We start from the raw sequence: 27,357 nt of genomic DNA, 5'->3' as shown, positions 1-27,357 counted from the left end.
GATCTGTGCGTTTCCACACACAGATCCACGGTCCTGCTCTGTTACCGGGCAATCACAGGTGCCCGGCAGACATCACAGCCACCGGGAACGTGCAACGGCTCCCTAGAGGGTCGGAAAGCCGAGAACGTTATATGACGCCCGCCCAGAACGAAAGCCCAGCCGTCAGCAAGTGGTTAAGCCATCATGAATTGGCGATTCTGACGAATTGCTGTTTATTTTAGCAAATTGCTGTTTGGACACAACACCGGCAACTGAATAGATGCCTCTGCATGATATTATGAGCGGAGTAACAATTGTTACTCCGCTCTGAAACTAAACCAAGAAAATGGCCACCTCTGAGGCAGTGACAACAACTTTGCCCTCATTAGCCGCTGTCCTGTGAAAACAGCAAAATCTTCCTGTAACAGACTGTAGTCGGTAGCCGGTGTTGTGTCCAAACACCAATTTAGTCTAAATCAGCAATTACTGATGGTTTAAAGAAAGCGGACGTGGCGTGGTTCGATTTTCTGCCGAGTTGCCCGTTTTGTCAGGACAGGGGCAATGCCGTGTTTCTGAACTGCACTGGCTTTCTGTACAGTCTTCAAACTGATTATACTGAATCTCACAAAAGTGAGTACACCCCTCACATTTTTGTAAATATTTTATTATATCTTATCAAGTGAAAACACTGAAGTAATGACATTTTGCTACAATGTGTACAGCTTGTATAAATAAAATTATCTGTCCCCTCAAAATAACTCAACACACGGCCATTAATGTCTAAACCATTGGCAACAAAAATGACTACACCCCCAAGTGAAAATGTCCAAATTGGGCCCAAAGTGTCAATATTGTGTGGCCACCATTATTTTCCAGCACTGCTTTAACCCTCTTGGGCATTGAGTTCGCAGTTTGCCACTGGAGTCCTCTTCCACACCTTCATGACGACATCACAGAGCTGGTGGATGTTGGAGACCTTTTGCTCCTTCACCTGCCATTTGAGGAAGCCCCACAGATGCTCAATATGGTTTAGGTCTGGAGACATGCTTGGCCAGTCCATCACATTTACCCTTTAGCAGTGGTAGGGCCAGACAGGGTTGTACCGTGCTGCTAGCACAGACACCCACAATTGCAGGAAGTGCCTGCAAGCAGCCACATTGGGCACACAGGCACATTGTTGTCAGTGAAGCACCGGAATATTTCTGAACATCTGGATTAGACTGATCTTCTGATCAGACATTTAACAATTTCAATAATGCATAATATAAAAACGTTTTTAAATATCTATAGAACTATAAAAAAACTTATATTTTTTTACATGGAATTACACTTAAATTTCAGGGCAGCTTTGGCAAAGAGTGGCCCAATACAAATTTAAAATTCTATAAAAATCATACCAAGGACATACAATTGTATGTAAAAATGTTTGTGAACTTTTAAGATTTATTTTTTTTTAATTACTGCATGAATGGCTTTTTAAAAAAAGGTTCTAAAGACTTAAGAATACGTATTCTGTACTACCTGTCCCTTTTTAAAATCAGTGCGGCTGTCTACACGACCACGTCATTCATTCACACAGCTCTGCGTGTGAATGAACTACAAGCCCTGGCCCCCTTTGCAAATGTCCGTGTGTAGTTCTCAAACTACCATGGCGATGTGGAGCACTGTGAAAGTTCATGGATTTGTTCCAGTCAGTGTATCTGCGTGCCCGTACGGGTATAAAGATATACTGACAGATCTGCATTAAAGAATAAAAAATAAAACACAGGCTCCTCCCCCAGCTACCCCTTATACTTACCTGAGCCTGATCTCAATCTAATGCTGTGCTTGAGAACAAGAGCTCTCTCTGCTCTTTCCCTCCTCACAGAGCAGACTGATAGCAGTGGGAGCCATTGACTCCTGCTGATGCAATTCCAATCCTTTCCAAAGACCAAAGATTTAAGGGGGGGGGGGGACTGCGTCAGTCTGACTGTAGATGCAGGCAGCACAGCTCAGGATCAAGTGCCGTGGGCCTCCTTTGAGAGCACTCGCAGGAGAGGTGGAACCAGGAGAGCCAGCAGGGTGACCCCAGGAGAGGAGGGTCGGGGATGCTCTGTGCAAAACCATTGCACTGAACAGGTAAGTATGACAAGTTTGTTCATTTAAAAAAAAAAAAAGTTTACAATCATTTTAATGTTACCAGATTCATCTTTGTCTTAATAAACATATACAAAATTGAATATCTACAAATCATTACTGGACAATCAAAACAAGTTCACCGATGATAGAATGTGAAACCATACTGTTTATTACCCGGCGTAGCCTTCATTTGCAATAACCTAAACCTACCTTAACCAACCAATCTGTGTTTAGCGATTGGAGATGTGCAGCAATTTGCCATGGACTTTCAGAGGTTTCATGCTCCTAAAGACCTATTTTCTAACAGGGAAGCACTATATTCCCTGTATTTTTACAGAAAACCCAAACAAAGAAATTTACAGGCTGCCACCATTGAACTCTCCTGTAAATGCCAGTGACTGACTGTTACAGTGATTCAATAGTCTCATTACTTTGAGCCACTGACCTGGAGCAAGTACATTGATAGCATGGGTGCTCACTTGTTGCATGCTTGTTTCAGATCAGGGATTCCACATAAATGTTCTACGCATTATAAAACCCCTTCTCACACCGCAAATACAAAAAATATTTAATAAAAAAAAATAAAAAAATAGTCCATATAAAATGTGTTCAATGGATTATCCATATGAAAGTGCTGCAACCAGAAAGGTCCATGCTAAAAGTGCTCAGAAATGTAAAGTGCGCACTCATGATTCCTCTCCTTGGCCCACACCCATCAATGCTCCATGACCCCTTAGTTTAAAAAAGTGGGTCCAAAGGCAATTAGAAAATGTATGAGGAATTATTTATTCAGAATCACATGCATAACTATACACATACAGTTGTGCTCATACGTTTACACACCCTTGCAGAATTGATGATTTCTTGGCCAGAGAATATGAATGAGAACACAAAAAAAACATTCTTTCACTCATGGTTAGTGTTGGCTGAAGCCATTTATTATCAACTGTGTTTAATCTCTCTAAATCATGACAACAGAAACTACCCAAAATGACCCTGATCAAAAGTTTACATTTTGGCCTGATAATATACACACAAGTTTCTGGACTCCTGACAGACCCTTGCATCTTTCATCCAGTGCTGCACTGACGTTTCTGAATTCTGAGTCATGGAGAAAGCAAAAGAATGGTCAAAGGATCTGCGGGAAAATGTAGTTGAACTGTATAAAACAGGAAAAAGATATAAAAAAGATATCCAAGGAATTGAGAACGCCAATCAGCAGTGTTTAAACTCTAAGCAAGAAGTAAAACGAGGGGTCCTGTTGAAACCAAACCACGATCGGGTAGACCAACTAGAATTTCAGCCAAAACTGCCAGGAAAATAGTTTGGGATGCAAAGAAAAACCCATAAATAACTTCAGGTGAAATACAGGACTCTCTGAAAACATGTGGTTCGGCTGTTACAAGACGCACGATAAGGAGGCAATCGAAGATGGAAAGATGGGCTGCATGGTTGAGTTGCCAAAAGAAAGCCATTACTATGCAAATGCCACAAAGTATCCCGCTTACAATATGCCATACAGCACAGAGACAATGGCTAATTTTGGACTGATGAGACCAAAATTTAGCTTTTTGGCCACAACCATTAACGCTACATTTGGAGAGTCAACAAGGTCCATTAAAAAAGGTACACCATTCCTACTGTGAAACATGGAGGCGGATCTCTGATGTTTTGGGGATGTGTGAGCTACAAAAGGCACAGGAAATTTGGTCAAAATTGAGGGCAAGATGAATGCAGTATGTTATCAAAAAATACTGGAGGAATATTTGCATTCATCAGCCAGGAAGCTGTGCATTGGACATACTTGGACATTCCAACATGACAATGTTCCAAAACACAAGGCCAAGTCGACCTGTCATTGGCTACAGCAGAATAAAGTGAAAGTTCTGGATTGACCATCTCAGTCTCCTGGCCTCAATATCATTGAGCCACAATGGGGAGATCTCAAACATGCGGTTCATGCAAGACAGCCGAAGAATTTACAGGAACTGGGAGGCTTTTTACCAAGAGAAATGGGCATCTTTACCATCTGAGAAGAAGCTGTCATTGATGTTAAAGGGGGCAATACACAGTATTAAGAACTGGGATATTCCCCCATTTTGTTTCCGCCTACAACGCAACTGGAGAGGGGACGCCCCTCCCGGGAGACGCCTTGAGAGCCCACATTGCAGTGATCCCAAAGGAGGGTAAGGACCCGCTTCGATGCCAAAACTATCGTCCAATTTCACTGCTCAATGTGGATCTTAAGTTATTCACAAAAGTTCTTTCCATGCGTCCAATTGGCTTGATGCCGCAACTCATTCACTTTGATTAAGTGGGATTCGTTCCCATTAGAAAAGCCCGCGACAACACTATCAAAGCTATCAACATGATACACCCGGCTCGGACTAGGAAGATCCCACTGTTGCTCCTCTCGACGGACGCCGAAAAGGCATTCGACAGAGTGAGCTGGCCCTTCCTACTCGAAACCCTCCGCCACATAGGACTGGGGGAGCGCATGATGAAGTGGGTGCATGCTATATATTCCCGCCTGTCAGCCCAAGTCAAGGTCAATGGCCACATGTCCTCATCGTTCCAGATTACGAACGGAACGAGACAGGGCTGTCCGTTATCGCCTATATTCGATATTCGTCCTGACTCTTGAGCCCTTCTTACGCCTTGTCAGAAACAACCCCAGCATCAAGGGCCCTAGTCTAGACGCCACCTTGTCCCCGAAGATAGCGGGTTTTGCGGATGATCTACTCTACTTCCGGACTGATCCCCTAGTGTCTCTACCAAACTTGCTCAAGGAACTGAAGACGTACGAAGAGTTGTCAATGTTCCGTATCAACTATCAGAAGTCGCCATGCCACCCTCGTTGACCGTTCTGCTTCGACTTGACTTTCTGTTCAAGTGGGCGAAGTCCCACATCAAGTATCTGGGCATCTTTTGCCCGGTAAAACGGAGGAGATATTTCCCCTCCATTTCCCCCCCTCTTTTGATGGTTATTAAAAAACATTTGCAGGAGTGGCAGCGAGGGGTGTTCTCTTGGTTCGGCCGCTGTGGCATAGTCAAGATGAATATACTGCCTAGATTATTGTACCATTTCCAAGCCTTCCCTATACAGATACCTGCCTCCTTCCTGAGAACGGTAAATAGAGTTCTTACCCAGTTTGTATGGGCCCAGAAACCCCCCTAGGTTGGTGCAAACTGTTCTTCGACTTCCAAAGCTGAAGGGTGGTATGGCCCTGCCAGATGCCAATCTTTATCATACTGCATGTCATCTTACTCGTATTTTGGACTGGACTCGTCGCCGCAACTTTAAACAATGGGTGCAAATAGAGCAATCCCCAACGTGAATGCAGCTTGACTCGTTGCCCTGGTGCCCACTGCCCCTTCCGAGGCAGGTTTCTGCCCATCCCACGGTTGGGGTGTCGATCCGGACGGCGTTGAAGGCTTTTTGCGAACTGTCGGTCGCACCGCCTCCATCTCCCCTCCCCCCGGTGGTTGGCAACCCAGCCTTCAGCCCGGGAATTAACGACCCTAGATTCCTAGACTTGAAACGTGCAGGAAAATCCCAGGCGTGACAGTTCCTATCCAATGGCCAATGGAAAAGCAGGCAGCAAATATTGGAGGATCCAGCCCTGGCAGGACTGTCTTTCTGGCAGAGGGTACAGCTTTCCCACTACATCAGATCGCTGCCCCACCCAGTGTCCTTTGGGAGAGAGCTGACCGCTTTTGAACTTCTATGCTTGGACCAATCCCCGCTGAGGCATGCGATCTCGCTAACCTACCAACTACTGGTGTCTCCGCCCGAGGAGCATCAACCTTCTTTAATCTCCCGGTGGGAGCGCGACTTGGGCCTCCAACTTACGGAGAGACAGGTTGATCGGATCATCCTTTTCACTCATAAAACCTCTATTTGTGCGAGGCTTCAGGAGACGGGATATAAGGTCCTATCCCGCTGGTATTACACGCCGGAAAAGATCCACAAGATGTTTCCCCAGAGCTCCGACTTTTGTTGGAGCTGCGGGGAGGAGGTTGGTACGCTCCTTCACGTCTTCTGGTCGTGTCGCCTCCTGCAGCCCTTCTGGACGGAGGTCCATCGGATCACGCAGAAGTTCACAGATCAGGTGCTGCCTTTTTCCCCTGGAGTCTTCCTTCTGCATCACCACGAGATCCCAGTTAAGGCCTACAGAGAATCCATACTGCCGTTCCTAATCACAGCAGCAAAAGGCTGCATTCCCTTAAACTGGAAGCAGACCCAGCCTCCGTCGGTGGCCGGTTGGTTGAGAAGAGTAGCGGATATCCATGCAATGGAGGATTTAGTAGCCACGGAAAGGGGCATGAATGAAAATTTTTCCAAAACCTGGTTCCACTGGCACAAATTCATCTATTCAGAGGAATACGGGCAGTTGAGGGTCCGGCCCCCCTGAAAGGGGTGGACTCTAGATGCTCCCCGGCTGGGGTGGTTGCGACTGGATGATGGTATTACCCCCCCCCCCTCCCCTTTTTTTTTTCTCTCTCTCCCTCTTCCCCTATCTCTCCACCTCTTTTCTCCCTCAAGCTTTTGTTCTTAACTCTGAACTCTTTTCTTGCTGCTATGTCAGTGTGTTAGAGCCGGTTAGTCACCAGACTCTCAATCTCTCTTTTTCTCCTTAAATAACAAAAATAAAAAACGGCAAACGCCGTAAAATGGGACATGCGGAGTACAGATGGCTCCCGCTCTTTTGAAAAGCGATGTGAGCCCCCTCGGCTAGCTTATTCCTACTATATGATGTTTCATGCATGTATATCAGTTGGGGGAATGCAACACTCGCTGTAATGTAACTCAGATGTATTTCTGTATGTCCCTACTTTCTAAATAAAGAATTTATAAAAAAAAAAGAACTGGGATATGTAAACTTTTGATCACGGTCATTTGGGTAGTTTATGTTGACTTCTATTTTGTATCACCTTTCTTTTTTGTGATTCATATTTGCAGAGCAACACCCAATTTATACACATCTTATATTTATGACCCTCACCAAGGCTACTTTCACACTGAGGCGCAACACCATAAGCGGTAAAGCACTGCTATTTTTGGCGGCGCTTTACTGTAGTTCTTGCGGCACTATTTGGCCACTAGTGGGGATCTTTTAAACCCAGCTAGCGGATGAAAAAGGGTTAAAACCGCCCGCAAAGCCGGAGGTGCTGCCCATTGATTTCAATGGGCAGGGCTCAAAGATGCGGCTAGCAGGACTTTTTTGAGCGTTATGCCAGTGCACCGCTTGTGTGAAAACCCTTGGGTTTTCACACTGGAGTGAGAGAAGAGGCTCTTTCAGGGCGCTTTGCATGTGCTATTTTTAGCTCTATAGCGCCTGCAAATTGCCTCAGCGCAAAAGTAGCCTTATGAAGAGGATGTTGATTTTTTTGCAGCTACAATGAATAACACCCACCACTTTTGTCCCCATAGTGTGGTAATTATTGTATCAAAAAACATCTAGGATGTACAAATTACCACCTTTACTTGTTTTAGGAATTAAAAATTCCACATGGCCAATCTTGTTTATTAAAATCTCCAATACGGACACTTATTTTACACTCGTTATCAAGTCACCTCTCCATCTTTGCCAGCTGAAGGGTCAATTAAATACGTTTAAATAAGCTAGCGCCAACAGCAGAATAAACCATTCAGCCATAACCCAAGGACCACCCACCGATATAATATTGAGTAGGGCCCCCTTTTGCCACCAAAACAGCTCTCACTCAGGGAGACATGAACGCCGCTGACCTCAGATAGTATGCTGTGGTATCTGGCACCAAGCATCGGTAGCAGTTTTTTTTTTTTTTTAAGCCTTGTAAGTTACAATGTGGTGCCTCCATGGACATATTTTTCCAGCACAGTCCACAGGTGCTCGATTGAATTGAGATTTGGAGAATTTGGAGGACAGGTCAACACCTCAAACTAGCTGTTGTGTTCTTCAAACCATTCTTGAACTGTTTTGCAGTATGGCAGGGGGCATGACACTGTTTCCATAAAGGTGTGTACTTGGCCGGCAATAGCAGGTGGTACGTGTCAAAGTAGCAGCAACATGAATGGTTGGGCTCAAGGTTTCCCAGCAAAACATTGCCTCCACTTTCCTTCTTCACAGATTGCATCCTGGTGCCATCTCTTCCTCAGGTAAGCGATGTACATGCACCTAGCCACACACAATGTAAAAAATAAAAAAAATAAAAAAAACCACATAATTCATCAGACCAGGCCACCTTCTTCCTTGCTTTATGGGCCACAGGTCAGCAGCGGCTATGCAGCCTCATACACAACTAACTGACGCCCATTTTTTTCTTCTTTCAAAACAAACTTCAGGAACAGCATTTTTACTTCCTGCCCAACATATTTCACCAACTTTCAGATATCATTGTAACAAGATAATCCATGTTATTCACTTAACCTTTCAGTGGCCAAAAAATTATGGCCAATTGGTGTATTTTTACTATGATAACGACAGTAATACCACTGTTTTAAAGTTTGCATCTCAACTGTTTGACAATATATTTCACATGTGGTACATAACAAAACAATTGGGCCACCCCAATTAGTGTTTACCTATGAGGATGCAATTACGCAGTTGTGCAGGCTTCCAAACCAGCTCTCTGATAATACGATTGTATGGACTTGGTTACACGCTTGTTAAGGCCCGTATACTGTGACTGAGCCATTTTTTTCAGCGCCTCTTCACTCAAGGTGCTGAGTGTAGAAAGCCCATTCAAATCAATTAGAATGCAATGGCTGCTTAGACACAGCCACTCAGCTTAATGTGGCAGGTGTGCGAATAAGTAGCCCCAAACAAAGTTTTTACAGGGCCAAGCAGACTGGAATGGGCTGCCTGCACACCGCACCTAAAAAAAAAAAAAAAAAAAAAAAAAAGCCTGTTCGTGGTATATCCAAGGAGTCAAGCAGACCTATAAAGTTATAATAATTTCGGAATGAATGGCTTGCAAATGGTCAGTTGAGAATTATTCAGTTCAACATGTCTATACACAGATGTACATAAAACCTTATCTCTGCTGCAATATGAAGGATCACTAAAAGATGATCACCTGTTACTGCTATAGAATAAGGCCAAGGTCCTTTCTTTGAAGAACTTTATAGGGGGGCAATGCTGGAATTTCCGAGATGTTTCTCCACTGTAAGCCCAGAGAATTGTGAAATAGTTAGTGCTTTTTCTGCTGCATTTATGCCAGTCACAGACTAGAAGGTACATAAATGAACTCCTGACAAAAATAATTATGGCAACTAACTATGTAAGCTTTTAAATACATTATGGCCGAGATTCTAAATTACTAAAAATGAGTATGCTAAAAATATACAGAAGGTCTATAAAAACATATTACACATATTTACTGAAGAATACTAGAACACGTTCACATTTAGAAACATCTACACAGAAGAATAACATTTGTTTTCTGAAGATTTTTTTCTTGATACAAAAAAAAAAAATGCTCAACAGATGCATGAACTATTCATATGACAATATTTTTATATGGCTCTGAGGATTTCTAACAGAGGTGTTGCTTTTCCCTGCTCAGGGCATAAATAAAAAAGATAGCAAGCCACAAAACCACAGATAACACATGTAGGATGAGGAGGAGATAATATAAATGTACTAGGCTTTTTAAATCATCTGTTTTAGCTGTCAAACATAAAACAATGGTTTGTACAAGGCAATTTGTCACCATTTATTTTACCTCAAAGTGTCATTGGTACATTTAAAGCAAACCTGTACAGGCCACCATTGAGGCAAACAAAAAGGTAACAGTGTAAAGATAGCATTGTAAGGTGACTCGGCTTACATCTACTCCTTCACCTCATCCCCAGCACTGCATTGTCAGCGCTCCTTGAAATAATGGGCAAAATGAGAATATACCTGACTGCCTTGCACAGGGCTCTGTTTACTTCCAGAGCAACTAATAGCCATGCCCAAGCAATGCCATGGTGGGGGGCCAGGCAGAGAGAAGGTGTGCCAACTGTGTACAACTATGACAGCTACAGTGAACTACTGACTATCAAGAGGCAGTAGGAAAGGCTCCCATGATATCATGTAGCCAAAGTGCTACGTGGTCAGGAGGCCCTCCTAGCAGCGTCTGTCATCACAGCCCTGCACCTGTAAAAAGGGTTAAAATATCCATGGCCAATAATTAAAAAATAAATAAGATATCGCAATTGTTAAAATACATTTAATCCAGTGTGGAGGTGGAGCCAACCATAGAGAGTCCATTTACTTTCTTTTCCCTCTTTACCTTGTGTAATAAAAATGATCTTTATAGGCATCCAAAAGGTTAAAATAAAATGTACACACAAAAGTGAATGCGTCAGATTTATGACTTTGTGTTTTTTAGATAACCCAGTTAGCTCTGGTGATCCTCTTTCACATATCAAATGTTTATCTTTAATATGTATACATGCATTTTTTGTTTACAAAAAAAAAAACAGTTTAAAAAAAAAATTATAGCAAAAAAAGTAATTTTTCCAAGCTATCAAGAGCTCACTCTGGTGTAGGGGAGGGCAACTAATTTTCCCAAGAGGCCACACAAGAAACTGGGACTGTCGTGGAGGGCCAAACTTAAAGTAGCAGTAAACTCAAAAACGTATATTAAGAATATTGCAGTTAACCAATTCTTACATGTGATAGCTGCATCAGTTTTCTTTTATAGGTTTGTTTTCATTTTTACCTGGTCAAGCCAGTAAGTCTGTTTTTCAAAGGAGTAAGCTGTCCTACAGATGTAGCAGTTACAGGGCTTAAAGCGGAGGTTCACCCTAAAAAAAATTATCTGACGCAAGTATGCTGGATGGGATGGTAGATAATGTTTTTAGGGTCAACTTCCGCTTTAAAACAAACCATTTACCGACAGGTGTGCTTATAATGATAAGCTTTCATGTAAAACCTTTATCCCAAAAGTAAAAAAAAGAACCGTTTCCTGTAACTGCTTATAAAGCATGAGCTGGGGTTCAGCTTTAATTTGTTAGTGGATCTAAATGTGTTAGTCCATCTAATACTCCCCGCCCCCCCAAAATTAACAATGCTGCTGTTCAAAAAGTGCCCCCTGTGTTCCCTCATCTAGTAAGGAGGCACTCTAATACGGGAGGCACGTTACTGGACAGATCACCAGCTAGAAAAAAAGAAAAAAAAAAAGGTAAAAAAGGACCAAAAACATTTATTAAAAAATATATAATAATAATGCTACTTCATCTAATAATTGGTCATTTGCATTCTATTACATCTTTGCTTTCGGCTTTAATTCTGCCCAATATTAATTTTGGACCAGAGTATGTAAAAATATAGAAAACAAATACCTGGGGCTAGAAATAATGGATAAAACTGCTACTGAAAAAAGGTCTCTTCCAGATGGGTTGTCGGGGGCTGGTTAAAAACGGGCAGCCGAGCCGTGATTATACCAGCTCCGGCCACCTACCTAAACTGTAAAACAACAGCCGAATGGGCTATGCACTTGTCGCAGCCACGATGTTCTGCTTTGTGGCTGTGGCATTTTTAACTCTGGGTACAGAGTTTGAAAAGCAGCACAGATTGTCAAATTATCTCACCGAGCTCAATGGGGCCACGCCACAACCATGTACAATACATGCGACTGTGGTTCATGTGATGTTCTCACACCAGAACGGAGCTTCCCTGCTGTACCCATTAGCTCCTCGGTCTCTCTACGTTCTTTTAGCTCTTTACATGGACATTCGTCAGCATGCCTCTCTGAGCCTGTCAGCTTCCTCAGTGAAGAATATGGCAGGCTCAGAGAGGCATGCTGACAGTGGAGGCATCCTGAGCCAGAGAGAGGCAGCCATAGGGCCAGATATGGTCCTAGTACCGCAATTTTTCCAGGTCTGCTCAAGGGGCAAATAGATTTCCCTTTATAAATAACTGTAAAAAAAAAAAAAGAATTCTGCCCCCTCCGGTGTCCCATTTGGCACCTTTCAGGGGGGAGGAGGGAGCAGATACCTGTGTAATACAGGCATTTGCTCCCACTTGCGGGCATAGATCACCTTGGTGATCGAGGTGACCTACGCCACTTCCGGCTCCCACTCTGTCCTCCATCGCTGTCTTCTGGGAGAGACACAGGTCCCAGAAGACAGGAGGGACCAGTGAGGAACGCACAGCGCGACCACAAGGCTTAACTTCCTGATTCCCTTACCGAGGAAGGCGGCAACAGCAGCAGATGAGCGACAGATCGGCTTCGGCTGCCGACATCGCGGGAGCCCTGGACAGGTAAGTGTCCATGTATTAAAAGTCAACCGTTTGGAGTATTTGTAGCTGCTGTCTTTTAATATATTTTTTTTTTTTTAGTGCGGACCTCCGCTTTAATATACAAATTACAGACATTTATGATTTCAGGCAATTTGAGTAAATGTTGGAATAGTTGGAATGTTTAGCATTAGCAATTCATTGATTTTAGTTGTTTGGAGAAATGCATTACAGTTTTATGAAGTAAAATTACAGTGCCTTACTGCAGAAAATAAGTAAATAGAACCATAATTAAAGTTTACCAACCTGCTGAATTAATTTACTGTCTTTCTGAACATTCTCTCTAGGAGGAACTTTACCAAACAACTTCCAGCCGGGAGCACTTAGTCCAGGTGATTTTAGATCTTTCGATTTTTTAAAGAAGTTTCTGTTGAGATAGAAAAAAGGCATTTAAGTATTTAATGTATTAACCAAAAGGCAAAACATTTTATTTTTAGTTTTGGATAAAGTGGAGAGGAATAAAACATCTGTTCGGGAGATTCACTCTCTAGGTTTGTCCTGCATACCATTAAAAAGTGTAAGTAAAAGGAGAAAAAAAAAAAACGAAACTCAAATCTTGGGTTGTCCCCAGAAAAGTAATGGAAATTGAAATCTTACAATGGGAACACTAGTTCTGGTGGCCTGATGGACCCCAAGGGATTCCCTTAAAGAGGTTGTAAACCGTTTAACTTTGTGCTACAGGTAAGCCTATATTAAGGCTTACCTGTAGATATCCCTGTGCCGAAGTGATCGGCACATGCGCACTGAAGCAATGGCACGTCGTGAGGATGATAGCAGAGGCTTCGATCTAAGGCAGGGGTGGGCAATTATTTTTTCGATGGGGCCACATGAGAAACTAAAAATATTTTGGAGGGCCGGGCCAAAAGGCTAAACTCAATACTGCATAAAATCAATTGTATTTCTTTATAAAAAGCAGTAAATATCATTGTTGGAAAACTGGTACGAGTACTTGTTATAGACATGGCACAGGAGGGGGACAGAGGCTGGGGACATGGCACAGGAGGGGGACAGACGCTGGGGACATGGCACAGGAGGGGGACAGACGCTGGGGACATGGCACAGGAGGGGGACAGACGCTGGGGACATGGCACAGGAGGGGGACAGACGCTGGGGACATGACACAGGAGGGGGACAGACGCTGGGGACATGACACAGGAGGGGGACAGACGCTGGGGACATGACACAGGAGGGGGACAGATGCTGGGGACATGACACAGGAGGGGGACAGACGCTAGGGACATGACACAGGAGGGGGACAGACGCTAGGGACATGACACAGGAGGGGGACAGACGCTAGGGACATGACACAGGAGGGGGACAGACGCTAGGGACATGACACAGGAGGGGGACAGACGCTAGGGACATGACACAGGAGGGGGACAGACGCTAGGGACATGACACAGGAGGGGGACAGACGCTGGGGACAGGCAGCCACTGTTTAATCAATAACAATTGATTAAACAGTGGCTGCATGTGATGGCACAGTGGCTGCGTGTGATGGCACAGTGGCGACAATTGATGGCACAGTGGCTGCGTGTGATGGGCACAGTGGCAACAATTGATGGCACAGTGGCTGCGTGTGATGGGCACAGTGGCTGCGTGTGATGGGCACAGTGGCTGCGTGTGATGGGCACAGTGGCTGCGTGTGATGGGCACAGTGGCTGCGTGTGATGGGCACAGTGGCTGCGTGTGATGGGCACAGTGGCTGCGTGTGATGGGCACAGTGGCTGCGTGTGATGGGCACAGGAGGGGGACAGAGGCTGGGGACATGGCACAGGAGGGGGACAGACGCTGGGGACATGGCACAGGAGGGGGACAGACGCTGGGGACATGGCACAGGAGGGGGACAGACGCTGGGGACATGGCACAGGAGGGGGACAGACGCTGGGGACATGGCACAGGAGGGGGGACAGACGCTGGGGACATGGCACAGGAGGGGGACAGACGCTGGGGACATGGCACAGGAGGGGGACAGACGCTGGGGACATGACACAGGAGGGGGACAGACGCTGGGGACATGACACAGGAGGGGGACAGACGCTGGGGACATGACACAGGAGGGGGACAGACGCTAGGGACATGACACAGGAGGGGGACAGAGGCTGGGGACAGGCAGCCACTGTTTAATCAATAACAATTGATTAAACAGTGGCTGCATGTGATGGCACAGTGGCTGCGTGTGATGGCACAGTGGTTGCGTGTGATGGGCACAGTGGCGACAATTGATGTCACAGTGGCTGCGTGTGATGGGCACAGTGGCAACAATTGATGGCACAGTGACTGCGTGTGTTGGCACAGTGGCTGCATGTGATGGCACAGTGGCTGCGTTTGATGGGCACAGTGGCTGCGTTTGATGGGCACAGTGGCTGCGTTTGATGGGCACAGTGGCTGCGTTTGATGGGCACAGTGGCTGCGTTTGATGGGCACAGTGGCTGCGTTTGATGGGCACAGTGGCTGCGTTTGATGGGCACAGTGGCTGCGTTTGATGGGCACAGTGGCTGCGTTTGATGGGCACAGTGGCTGCGTTTGATGGGCACAGTGGCTGCGTGTGATTGGCACAGTGGCTGCGTGTGATTGGCACAGTGGCTGTGTTTGGGAACAGTGGCTGTGTTTGGGAACAGTGGCAACAATTGATTGCACAGTGGCTGCGTGTGATGGGCACAGTGGCTGCGTGTGATGGGCACAGTGGCTGCGTGTGATGGGCACAGTGGCTGCGTGTGATGGGCACAGTGGCTGCGTTTGATGGGCACAGTGGCTGCGTGTGATGGGCACAGTGGCTGCGTGTGATGGGCACAGTGGCTGCGTGTGATGGGCACAGTGGCTGCGTGTGATGGGCACAGTGGCTGCGTGTGATGGGCACAGTGGCTGCGTGTGATGGGCACAGTGGCTGCGTGTGATGGGCACAGTGGCTGCGTGTGATGGGCACAGTGGCTGTGTTTGGGCACAGTGGCTGTGTTTGGGAACAGTGGCAACAATTGATTGCACAGTGGCTGCGTGTGATGGGCACAGTGGCTGCGTGTGATGGGCACAGTGGCTGCGTGTGATGGGCACAGTGGCTGCGTGTGATGGGCACAGTGGCTGCGTGTGATGGGCACAGTGGCTGCATGTGATTGGCACAGTGGCTGTGTTTGGGCACAGTGGCTGTGTTTGGGCACAGTGGCTGCGTTTGATGGGCACAGTGGCTGCGTTTGATGGGCACAGTGACCCCTCCCGGCCCTGCCTAATGTTATCACCGCGGCGGGGAACATTACAGACAGCGTTCGTTTGAACAGCTGTTTTCCCCGCCGCGCATAGACACTCCCCCTTGGACGGATCTGTCCAATCGCGAGCAAGGGGGAGTCACATAAACACTCCCCCTTGGACGGATCTGTCCAATCGCGAGCAAGGGGGAGTGTCTATGTGACTCCCCCTTGCTCGCGATTGGACAGATCCGTCCAAGGGGGAGTGTCTATGCGCGGCGGGGAAAACAGCTGTTCAAACGAACGCCGTCTGTAATGTTCCCCGCCGCGGTGATCAACGTTAACGCGATTTCGGCGGCGGGGGCGGATTAAAAAGGTCCGCCGGGCCGTAGTTTGCCCAGGTCTGATCTAAGGTAATACATATTGAGCTAGTATGCTATGTATACTAGCTCATTATGCCTTAGTCTTGCAGGTTTGATTTTTTTGTTTTTTTATTATTATTATTATTATTATTATTATTACAGGTTTACAACCACTTTAATTTGCAGTAATATTCTCTCACTTCCTGTTTTAACTATGGAACAGGAAGTGAAGGTTAATCTTCCCAGCATGTCGGATAACAGATTATTCAATTACCAAGAGCACATTTTTCAACTTAGTGTAATCATTCTTGCTATTCTATCATGAACTGCATGCCAAAAGTTAAGCAGAGTGACCTATGTGTAGGTGAACGTGCATTTACATACAGTATTGGTACGCAAAATCAAAATCTCATGAAAGCTTTAAGATGTTAATAGTTAAAAACCCATTTTAAATTTTCAGTTTTCACTAACCAACTTTTAATCCTGCCATGAAGGTACTTGATCAGACACATCCTGATAGGGTGAATGCACCCTGCCTCTGATTAGATGCAAGAACCTGAGTGGGGATTCCTACAACTAGCTGCGAGAGGCAGCCTCATAGAATAGAACATAAAAGAATCAGCCAGCTCACTAACCTCAGCCACTTGCATGTAATCACACACAGCAATCACATGCCACTGATTGGCCCTGGACATTGGATGCCTGCATACAGGGTCGATCAGTGCATGAGCAATTACATGAGAGTGGCTGTGATTAGCAGAAAGAACCAGAAGCCTCCTATTGCTTTCAATGGGTCAGCCAACTCACAGCTCTAATGAAGGTTGAAAAAGGTGGCGCAAACAAGTATTTGATATTTAAGGGAGTTCCTTTAAAAAAATAACACCTTTTTAAATATATAGCCATTACATATAAACTCACCAAAATGTGTTACATATTGCTTAGGAATATCATATGGAAAGGAAAATAAATACAAAACTAGGGATACATTTATGGAGACACAATACAATGAACCCAACCTACAGCTGTTCCTTTTTAGGACCATTACCTGGTCCCCGAAATGTATCCAAAGCCATTTTGCCAACACCTTACTGGGCCACATGCTTACACACTCAGATGTGGAAACGGGCAGTTAAAAATCATAACAATGTATACCAATGAGTACATTACAGAAAGTGCAGAGTGGTTGATTTACTAAAGGCAAAAAGACTGTGCACTTTGCAAGTGCAATTGCATTAATTCCCCCCCCGTCGCGGCCGATTCACGTGGTAACTCCCTCAGTCAAGTCACCTGAGGGGGGAAGTAATAAGGTTAAAAACATGATGGAGAGTCAGCCCGAGTCTCAGTGGCTGGGTTGAGGTTTGGTTATAAGAAGTGAATTGGTGAATGTTTTTCTGATAAATATCAAGTGATGGTTTCGTTGATTTAATTTAAACCAGTGAATCAGGCCGTGGCCAAAATTATTCCAACATGGTGACGTATGAGTTATAATATGGTTATGTCATATCTGTTATTTTGCTAAATAAAATATTGGAAAGAAATTATGTTGTAGTGCGAGTTTATCTATGCATGTCTGTAGGAGGTTTAGTTTATTGCATAATGCCTGTGGTCACATAGAGCTTGGCAATTGTGGTGAAGCTTCACTTTGTAAACCATACCCAATCAGGCGCAAGGAACATAAATTTTTTTTAAATAAACTTGCTTGCATATGATTGGATGATGGAAATCAGCAGCACTTCACATTTTTTAAGCTCTGGGGAAAATGAGTGCAACTACACTTGAAAAATACAGTCTATTTGCCTTTAACAAATCAACCACTTTGCAGTTTCAACAGACTTTTACATCTTACATTTAATCTGAACAACACGAGTCTCTACATAATAATATTTTTAACTCAATCGTTTTTTGTTAGAAAACAGTTTTTTTTATCATTAGGTACTAAGATTTCTAATTTCTCTGAATTATTTTTTTCCTGTTCTGTGTAGAGCGAGCAAAGATTATCCTAGATCAGGTATTTACTGTATTTCCTGGCGTATAAGACTACCTTTTACACCTAAAAAAAAATGGCCAAAAAGCAGGGGTCGTCTTATACGCCGGGTCAGCTGCTCGCATGCCTGCTGGATGTGCGGTAATACTGTATATAGCTTCGGCTACATACAGTATGAACCGCTTAGCCAATCCCGGTGAGCGATGTATTCAAATGAATACAGAGCCTGCTCAGATTGGAGTAACAACCTCTGCCAATCCGAGCAGGCCACATACAGTAGCCTGCTTGGATTGGCTTTGAGAGTCAGAGAGGCGTGGGCTGATGATGTTACAGCCTCTGCCAATCCAAGCAGGCTTTGTATTCATTAATGGAATACATTGCTCGCCGTGATTGGCTCCAGCAAGAAAGAAGAAGAATATGGCTCCAGAAGGAAGAAATATGAAGCATCGGAAGGGGGGTCGTCTTATACGGTGAGTACAGGCAAAAAAAAAAAAAAAAAAAAACTTAAAAAAAACTGTAAAATTAGAGGGTCGTCTTATACGCCCGGTCGCCTTATACACCGGCAAATACGGTACTGTTATTGTAATAATTTTCCCTCATGTCTTGTTATTGGATCAAGATGGGAGAGGGAAATACCTATTAGACTACAAATCCAATTTTTTATTTTTTTTTTACAAAGAGTGAGGGGCAGATTTTACAGGCGGAGTCTCCTTTTTGCAGCTTTGCATTTACTAACTGCTCTGGGGACAGGTGTTAGTTATCAAGTAAGGAATTGAAGAGCCATTCTCTGAACAGGGAAAAAGACAATAATACAAATCTCAAGAAGTTTTAGGCTGCTTTCACACTGGGGCCCCTTTACTGTATTAGTTGTGGCCCCCCCGTTTTCACCTGGTGATCTTGCCAGTAACAAACCTGTATTAGGCATGTTTCACATAGGCTTCAGCTTGTATAAGAGCAGTGTATACTGCAAGCTTTTTATACAACATTTGCAGAGCTTTCGGCAAGCTTAGTTTAAAGCAGTAGTAATCAAAAAACATATTTAAAGCGGAGGTCCAGCGAAAAAAAAAAAAAAAAATATATTAAAAGCCAGCAGCTACAAATACAGTAGCTGCTGACTTAATAAAATGGACACTTACCCATCCAGGGTGCCCACGATGTCGGCAGCCAAAGCTGAGCAATCGCTTGACTCTCAGCCGCCCCCGCCATCCTTCGGTAAGGGAATCAGGAAGCGAAGCGTTGCGGCTTCACTTCCCGGTTCCCTACTGTGCATGCGCGAGTCGTGTTTTGTGTCCCTACTGTCTTCTGTGACCAGTGTGTTTCCCAGAAGACAGCGGGGACCGGGAGGGGCGTGACTATGAGTGAGTCTATGCCTGGAAGTGGGTGAAAATACCTTTTTATAAAAAGGTATCTGCACCCCCCTAAAAAGTGCCAAATGTGACACCGGGGGAGGGGGGGGATCCGAAAAGCGGAGGTTCACTTTTTGTGGGGACCTCCGCTTTAAGTCTTAGTGTGCTAGTATGAATCGCATACTTGCACAGACTTATCTGAAAACAAAGACCTCCGGGGGGGTTTGGCGGGGAAATCAGGAATAACCACCGTACAGCTTGTTTTTTTTGTTTTGAGTTCGTGCCCCCTTGTGGTGGCTAGTCAACCTTTAAAATGTTGGTGGTTAATGTCGTTTGCCCTTTTTATGGTATGTCTCTTTGTACTTGGTGTGCCCCTTTTTGTTGTGAGGTCAGGTTTACATTTCTCCTCTTCTTACGGAATAACAAAGATTACAGGCTAAAGGCACAAGGTCAATTTGAGTTGCTCCGTGCCTTGTGATAGCTGTAATGGACAATCACGGTAATCACCGGTGTAAACAGTAGCTTTGTGTACATCTCTAAGATCAGCTCTGTTACTTTAGCCTGTGATCTGAGCTGGCACACTGGACACCCTTGCCTTATTTCTGGACTGCTGTTTATACTCCAAAAACGCACATGCACCACCCTGCCATTTGAAACTGCACAGTGGTAGTGAACAGGTTAAGACACTTTTTTTTCCCCATTATGCATCCATGTATATTCACTAAACTCAAGAAGCATTTGTTTCCTTTGATTAAAACTGGGCATTGCAAATTCTAGAGCTGTATTCAAATAATTACTCATTTCAAATAAAAGACACAAGTGTTCCAGTAAAAAGATAATATTTAGCATAATCATCATGCTGCTTCCATAATCAAAATAGAAAGATGGAGAAAAGAAAATCATGAAAAATAACCAACCATCTAGAAGTTTGCTAGCGTTTTTTATTTCTACAATTCTTGAGATCTACCGCAGCTATTTCCTTTTCTCTTCTTCCCCTGCGAATTCTGAGTGAAACCATGTGTCAAAGCATTACTATCCTGCAAAATTATGCAGCGCTGGTTGTGAACCCAGAGCATTCAACAAACAATTTCTTCATTGTTTCTTGACCTTGCTTTCTATCAGTGGAGGGATTCTGAGGCAATAACTAGAAAACAGAGAATTGTTATAAATGTATTACCACTATCAAAGAGAACAGTGAGACTAATAAAATAAAGATTCTACTGATATTCATTAGAGGGGAATGAGGCCATACAATCCTTTCCAGACAATATAAGGCGCGTCGTTTGTGTATTTTAAAATAAACATTAGGCGTCTGCCGCTGCTGTTTTTCCTATTTCCATTCTATCCAGCCACCATACTAGGGAGGTGCAAAGCCATCACTAGGCAGCTTCTTCTGTTCTTAGCACTGGCACCCTAATGAAGTAATCAGTGTTATCACTAGAAGTATATTCCAGTCAAGTCCTAATAAGGTTAAAGAGGATAAATTCTTGGCATTGAAAAATAAAAAACCTTCTGCGTGCAGCAGCCCCCCTAATACTTACCTAAGGCCCCTCTCTGTCCAGCGATGTCCACGAGTGCCTCAGCCATCCAAAATTCTCCCTCCCGATTTGCTGAGACACAGCAATGGCGCCACTGGCTGCTGCTGTCAAGGTCAGCTAGCCAATCAGAGAGAGGGGCAGGGCCAGGGCTCTATGCCTGAATGAACACAGGGTGCTGTGACTCAGCTCCGGTGCCCCCATAGCAAGCTGCTTGCTATGGGGGGGGAAATAAGCCGAACTGCTCCTAAACGTCTGTTTAGCAGCAGCAGTGTACATGAGGCCTAACACTAAACAAATGCTCCCATAGCGTTAAGTATGGGCTTTAGACTGGCATTTTACAAGCTTTAATGATGAGTTAAAGTGTTCCCCAAATGCTGTATGCGCCGTCGATTGTATAATTTGCATAGGCGTTTTGATGCACTTTAACCACTATAGCCCCGGGCCTGTTTTTCAGATTCGGTGTTTACGAGACTAAAACATTTTTTTTTGCTAGAAAATTACTTAAAACCCCCAAACATTATATATATTTTTTTCTAACACCCTAGAGAATAAAATGGCAGTCATTGCAATACTTTTTGTCACACCGTATTTGCGCAGCGGTCTTACAAGCACACTTTTTTTTGGAGAAAATTCACTTTTTTAAATTAAAAAATAAGACAACAATAAATTTGGCCCAATTTTTTTATATATTGTGAAAGATAATGTTACGCCGAGTAAAATGATACCCAACATGTCACGCTTAAAAATTGCGCCCGCTCGTGGCATGGCGTCAAACTTTTACCCATAAAAATCTCGATAGGCGACGTTTAAAAAATTCTACAGGTTGAATTTTTTGAGTTACAGAGTAGGCCCAAGGCTAAAATTATTGCTCTCGCTCCAACGATCGCAGCGATACCTCACTTGTGTGGTTTGAACACCGTTTTCATATACGTTCGCTTCTACGCGCGAGCTCGTCAGGAAGGCGCGCTTTAAACATTTTTTTGGGGGGTTTTCGCATTTATTTTTATTTATTTTACAATTTTTAACACTGAAATAAAAAAATTATCACTTTTATTCCTATTACAAGGAATGTAAACATCCCTTGTAATAGAAAAAAGCATGACAGGTCCTCTTAAATATGAGATCTGGGGTCAAAAAGACCTCAGATCTCATATTTAGGCTTAAATGCAAAAAAAAAAAAAAAATTTGGAAATGTAATTTTTTCAAATGACAAAAAAATGTTTTTGCTTTAAGACGCTGGGCGGGACTGACGTTTTGACGTCACTTCCGCCCAGCAGAGCTATGGGGACGGGTGAAGGAGATTTTTTCTTCAGTCTCGTCCCCAGTCACCAGCCGAACGGTCCCGATCGCCTCCGCCGCTACCGACGGCTACGGTAAGCGGCGGAGGGCGCGGGAGAGGGGTGGCCCTCTCCCGCCACCGATAACGGCAATCTCGCGGCGAATCCGCCGCGGAGACCGCCGTTATCGTGTACCGGACCGCCCACTGAAGAGATGAATATCTCGATTGTGGCAGCAGCTGCTGCCGTTACCGAGATATTCATCTTTAAAGTGATGACGTATAACGGCGGTGGGCGGTCGGTAACTAGTTAAAAAGGGGTTGTAAAGGGGGAAAAAAAAAAATGTTTCCCTAAATAGCTTCCTTTACCTTAGTGCAGTCCTCCTTCACTTACCTCATCCTCCAATTTTGCTTTTAAATGTCCTTATTTCTTCTGAGAAATCCTCACTTCCTGTTCTTCTGTCTGTAACTCCACACATTAATGCAAGGCTTTCTTCCCAGTGTGGAGAAAGCCTCTTGAAAGGGGAGGGGGCGAGCAGGCAAGTCAGGACACTCTCTATTTTGGCAGATAGAGAAAGGAGCTGTGTGTTAGTGGGGGGCCTGACACTCCTGTTCGCCCCCTCAAGAGGCTTTCTCTACACCAGGAAGAAATCCTCGCATTACGGTGTGTAGATAAAGACAGAAGAACAGGAAGTGAGCATTTCTCAGAAGTAATAATGACATTTAAAAGCAAAATGGAAGGATGAGGTAAGTGAAGGACGACTGCACTAAGGAAAAGGAAGCTATTTAGGGAAAAAAAATGTTTCCTTTACAACCCCTTTAACACTCCTCAAATGCCTGCATTTAAAGCCAGTGTGAAGGCCCTTTTTACACGGTCAGACCATTCAGGACATGCTGTCCGTTTTCATCAGATCTCTCCATAGGAGACAGCGGCGCTCGACAAGCCCCTCCCCACTCAGTGAGCAGAGAAGGACCTGTCATCCTCCAGCACAGCGGACTGCATAGCGACAGAGTCCGCCTCGTCTGAATGAAGCCTTAGGCCCCGGATGACAGGGCGGTCTCCGCACACTGTTCAGGGACCGCCCTGTGCTTTCTCCTCTCTCCCCTAAGGGGGGAGCCGATGAACACGGACCGTATGTCCGTGTTCATCCGATCCGCTCTGCAGACGGAAGAAAAAAAATAGGATTTTCTTCCGTCTACAAAATCTGATGTTTGCGGAGGCGGACGATTACGGGTGTCAGCGGATGTTCATCCGCTGACACCCGCAATCACATAGGGACCAATGCATTTCCCTTTTTCATCCACAAACGGATGGATGAAAAAGCGGACATATGGTCCGCAAGTGTGAAAGGGGCCTTACTCTATACAAAATGAAAAGAGGGTTGCCTTTAGTTTTACTATACAAAAGTGTCAATAGTGTACATTTTTCCATATCACCATTACAAAGAAAGTTGAGAAACAAACAAAAAAAATAAAAACAAAAACAAAATTTCAATTAATAAACGGACCATAATAAAATAAAATGACCTGTTAGCAAAATTTTAAAACAAAACAATGAAACTGTTTAAAAAATAAATAAAAAAAACAGTCTTTTTAATTTTTTAAAGCAAAAAATAAAATACCCAGCAGTGATTAAAACACCACAAAAAGAACCAGAGAGATGCAGTTGTCAGCTAAAAATATCAGACCACAATTATATATATATATATATATATGTGACGGTATCGGTATGATATCCCCGTCAACGTTCCCTTCTTCCCATAACGAAAATCACCCCAATATTCCACGAGGAGGGATATCCCTGGAATCGCCCAGAAAGCCACACATGAGACCAGCTTACTGCTTGAACAACACAGACTTTAATGTTATAACACACACAGCTTATATGTCATTTCCAAAACTGTTACAATGACAAATCTCCGCCCCCCTCACACTGGGGCTTCCATACAGATGACTAGGTAGACACGACGGGGCCGATGCTGAAAACACATTTTCTTTAGACAATGACATCAATGACGCTGAGCACTAGCTGTACTGAATACATCAACCAGACCGCTCGACCCCGCATATAGAGAGATAATTACCACAATGAAGCAATCAGAATAATTAACCCAAGCCACTTAAACCCAGCTCTCCTTCACACAACACAATAGATCAATTAACCTTTAGAAATAGTGAGGGGACATTAGCACATCAATAACCTGGCTAGCAGGGAGCAGTAAACTGAGACATATAGGCAAATGTATCACAATATATATATATATATATATATATATATATATATATATATATATATATATATATATATTACTGTGACTCATAAAAAAACTAAAAAAAAAAAAACGCAAACATGTATTAGTGCAGTTTTTTATTTTATTTTTTACAATGCTTTCTTTTTTTTTTTTTGGGGTGCAGCGTTTTTTTTTTTTTTTTAACAATTCACCGACTGCATTCAGAAAAGAAAGGAGCCGGTAAATTACAGATTTACCTGCTCCTTTCTCCGCTCTCCATCCTGACAGATTTGGGACAGGAGGGGAGCGGAGGAGCACACCGATTGGCGGACCAGGTTTAGTGGAATTATGAAGAGTATTCAAAACCACAAACTCAAATACCATTCACAAAACGAATACCACATTTGCACACACAGGATTGTCTACACCAAGATGAACAAAAGGATCATAGAAACCACACCAGAGCATACAGTCCCGGATTGAAACACTATATAAACAGGGAATTGATTACATTATTATATAGGTCGCTAAATGCATAGCACATTGCCAAGACTGTCACTCTCCTCATTTTACAAAATTAGCCTATTAGGGCAGACAGTCCGTCTACCAAAAATGCTTACTGGCATTTAGAAGAATTAACAGTATTGATAGATCTGAATTGGCGGTAGAGTGCCTTGCGTATTAGCTTAGTGATGGATCAACCAGCAGCCCTGCTTCGCCATCTCTGTGGTCCACAGTGCAATGCACAAAAATAAACACTCCCAGGTACAGTAAAGCATTAGCTTATACATATTATTCTCAAAGAAATCATACACTGCATTTATAAAACTCATCTGCAAACCACTTTAAAGGCCATTTCAAAGAGCAGTATTAAACCCAAAAGCAAACATTTTGCAGCTTACCAATTCATAGATTTGAAGGCTGTACTAGTTTTCTTTAGTCTTTCTTCCATTTTCAACTGGTGATCTGGCCATGTATCAGTTTATAGGGATGAGACAAATCATAACACTGGCAGGGGGTGCTTATAAGTATATGCTTTTATTTATTCATGTAAAACCTTTATCCTAAAAAAAAAAAAAAAAAAAAAAAAAAAAAAAACTGTTGCTGTAACTGACGTGTGAGCTGCACTGTCGCTTCAATTTGTTAGGATATTTACAGTTGCCACAAAAAGAAGGTGAACCCTTTTGGAATGATATGGATTGCTGCAATTGGTCATAAAATGTGATCTGATTTTCATCTAAGTCACAACAATAGACAGACAATCACAGTCTGCTTAAAGCGGAGGTTCCGCTGATTTCTTTTTTTTGAAGTCAGCAGCTACAAATACGGCAGCTGCTGACTTTTAAAAAATGGACACTTACCTGGCCAGCGCGCCCGCGATGTCAGCAGCCGAGGCTGAGCAATCGCTCGGTTGCTTCCGCCACCATCCTCGTGAGGGAATCAGAAAGTGAACTGCCCGATTCCCTACTGCGCATGCGCGAGGATCGGTGCTCGCCGTCACTGGTCCCCGCTCACTCCTAGGAACAGTGTTTCCCAGAAGACAGCGGGGGGTGTGACGTCACAGGCTGGATTCCTCGTGGGGATCAGAACCCGGAAGTGGTGCAAATACCTGTCTCAGACAGGTATCTGCACCCCGCTCCCCCTGAAAGGTGCCAAAATGTGTCACCGGAGGGGGGGGGGGAGGGATCAAAAAGGCAGGGGTTCACTTTTTGTGTGAACCTCCGCTTTAAACTAATAACACACAAAGAATTAAATGTTACCATGTTTTTATTGAACACACCATGTAAACATTCACAGTGCACGTGGAAAAAGTATGTGAACCCCTAGACCAATGACATCTCCCAGAGCTAATTGGCTTGAGGTGTCAGTCAACTGGAGTCCAATCAATGAGATGAGATTGGAGGTGTTGGTTACAGCTGCCCTGCCCTATAAAAAACACACACCAGTTCTGGGTTTGCTTTTCACAAGAAGCATTGCCTGATGTGAATGATGCCTCGCACAAAAGAGCTCTCAGAAGACTTACGATTAAGAATTGTTGACTTGCATCAAGCTGGAAAGGGTTATAAAAGTATCTCCAAAGCCCTTGCTGTTCAACAGTCCACGATGAGACAAATTTTCTATAAATGGAAAGTTCAGCACTGTTGCTACTCTCCTAGGAGTGGCTGTCCTGTAAAGATGACTGCAAGAGCACAGCGCAGACTGCTCAATGAGGTACAGAAGAATCCTACAGTGTCAGCTAAAGACTTACAAAAGTCTCTGGCATATGCAAACATCCCTGTTAGCAAATCTACGATACGTAAAACACTAAACAAGAATGGATTTCATGGGAGGATACCACAGAGGAAGCTACTGCTGTCCAAAAAAAAAAAAACAACATTACTGCACGTTTACAGTTTGCCCAAGAGCACCTGGATGTTCCACAGCAGTACTGGCAAAAAATTCTGTGGACAGATGAAACCAAAGTTGAGTTGTTTGGAAGAAACACACAACACTATGTGTGAAGAAAGAGAGGCACAGCACACCAACAAAACCTCATCCCGACTGTGATGTATGGTGGTGGGGGCATCATGGTTTGGGCTGCTTTGCTGTGTCAGGGATTGGACGGATTGCTATCATCGAAGGAAAAATTATTTCCAAAGTTTATCAAGACGTTTTGCAGGAGAACTTAAGGCCATCTGTCCACCAGCTGAAGCTCAACAGAAGATGGGTGTTGCAACAGGACAACGACCCAAAGCATAGAAGTAAATCAACAACAGAATGGCTTAAACAGAAGAAAATACGCCTTCTGGAGTCACCCAGAGTGCTGACCTCAACCCGATTGAGATGCTGTGGCATGACCTCAAGAAAGTGATTCACACCAGACATTCCAAGAATATTTCTGAACTGAAACAGTTCTGTAAAGAGGAATGGTCAAGAATTACTCCTGATCCTTGTGCACGTCTGATCTGCAACTACAGGAAACGTTTGGTTGAAGTTATCGCTGCCAAAAGGAGGTTCAACCAGTTATTAAAGTGGAGGTTCACCCTATTTTACAAGTCAGCCTTAAACACACGGGCTGACTGGCTGTTAC

At 44.0% G+C, this 27,357-nt stretch overlaps 1 protein-coding gene across 2 annotated transcripts in view; it reads right to left on the bottom strand.

Annotated features, from left to right (window-relative positions):
- The window catches only part of TBC1D12 (TBC1 domain family member 12), a 132,033-nt gene that overhangs the window by 82,934 nt on the left and 21,742 nt on the right, over window positions 1-27,357 (bottom strand). For both annotated transcript variants that reach the window (XM_040362138.1, XM_040362139.1), the window contains exon 2: window positions 12,618-12,738. In XM_040362138.1, the coding sequence (XP_040218072.1) occupies window positions 12,618-12,738 (121 nt within the window). The remainder of the gene's footprint in view (window positions 1-12,617; window positions 12,739-27,357) is intronic.

This window comes from Rana temporaria, chromosome 8 (genome assembly GCF_905171775.1).
Source record: "Rana temporaria chromosome 8, aRanTem1.1, whole genome shotgun sequence".
Lineage (NCBI taxonomy): Eukaryota > Metazoa > Chordata > Amphibia > Anura > Ranidae > Rana > Rana temporaria.
Note: the sequence above shows the minus strand (reverse complement) of the source record. Positions and strands in the feature narration are given on the sequence as shown.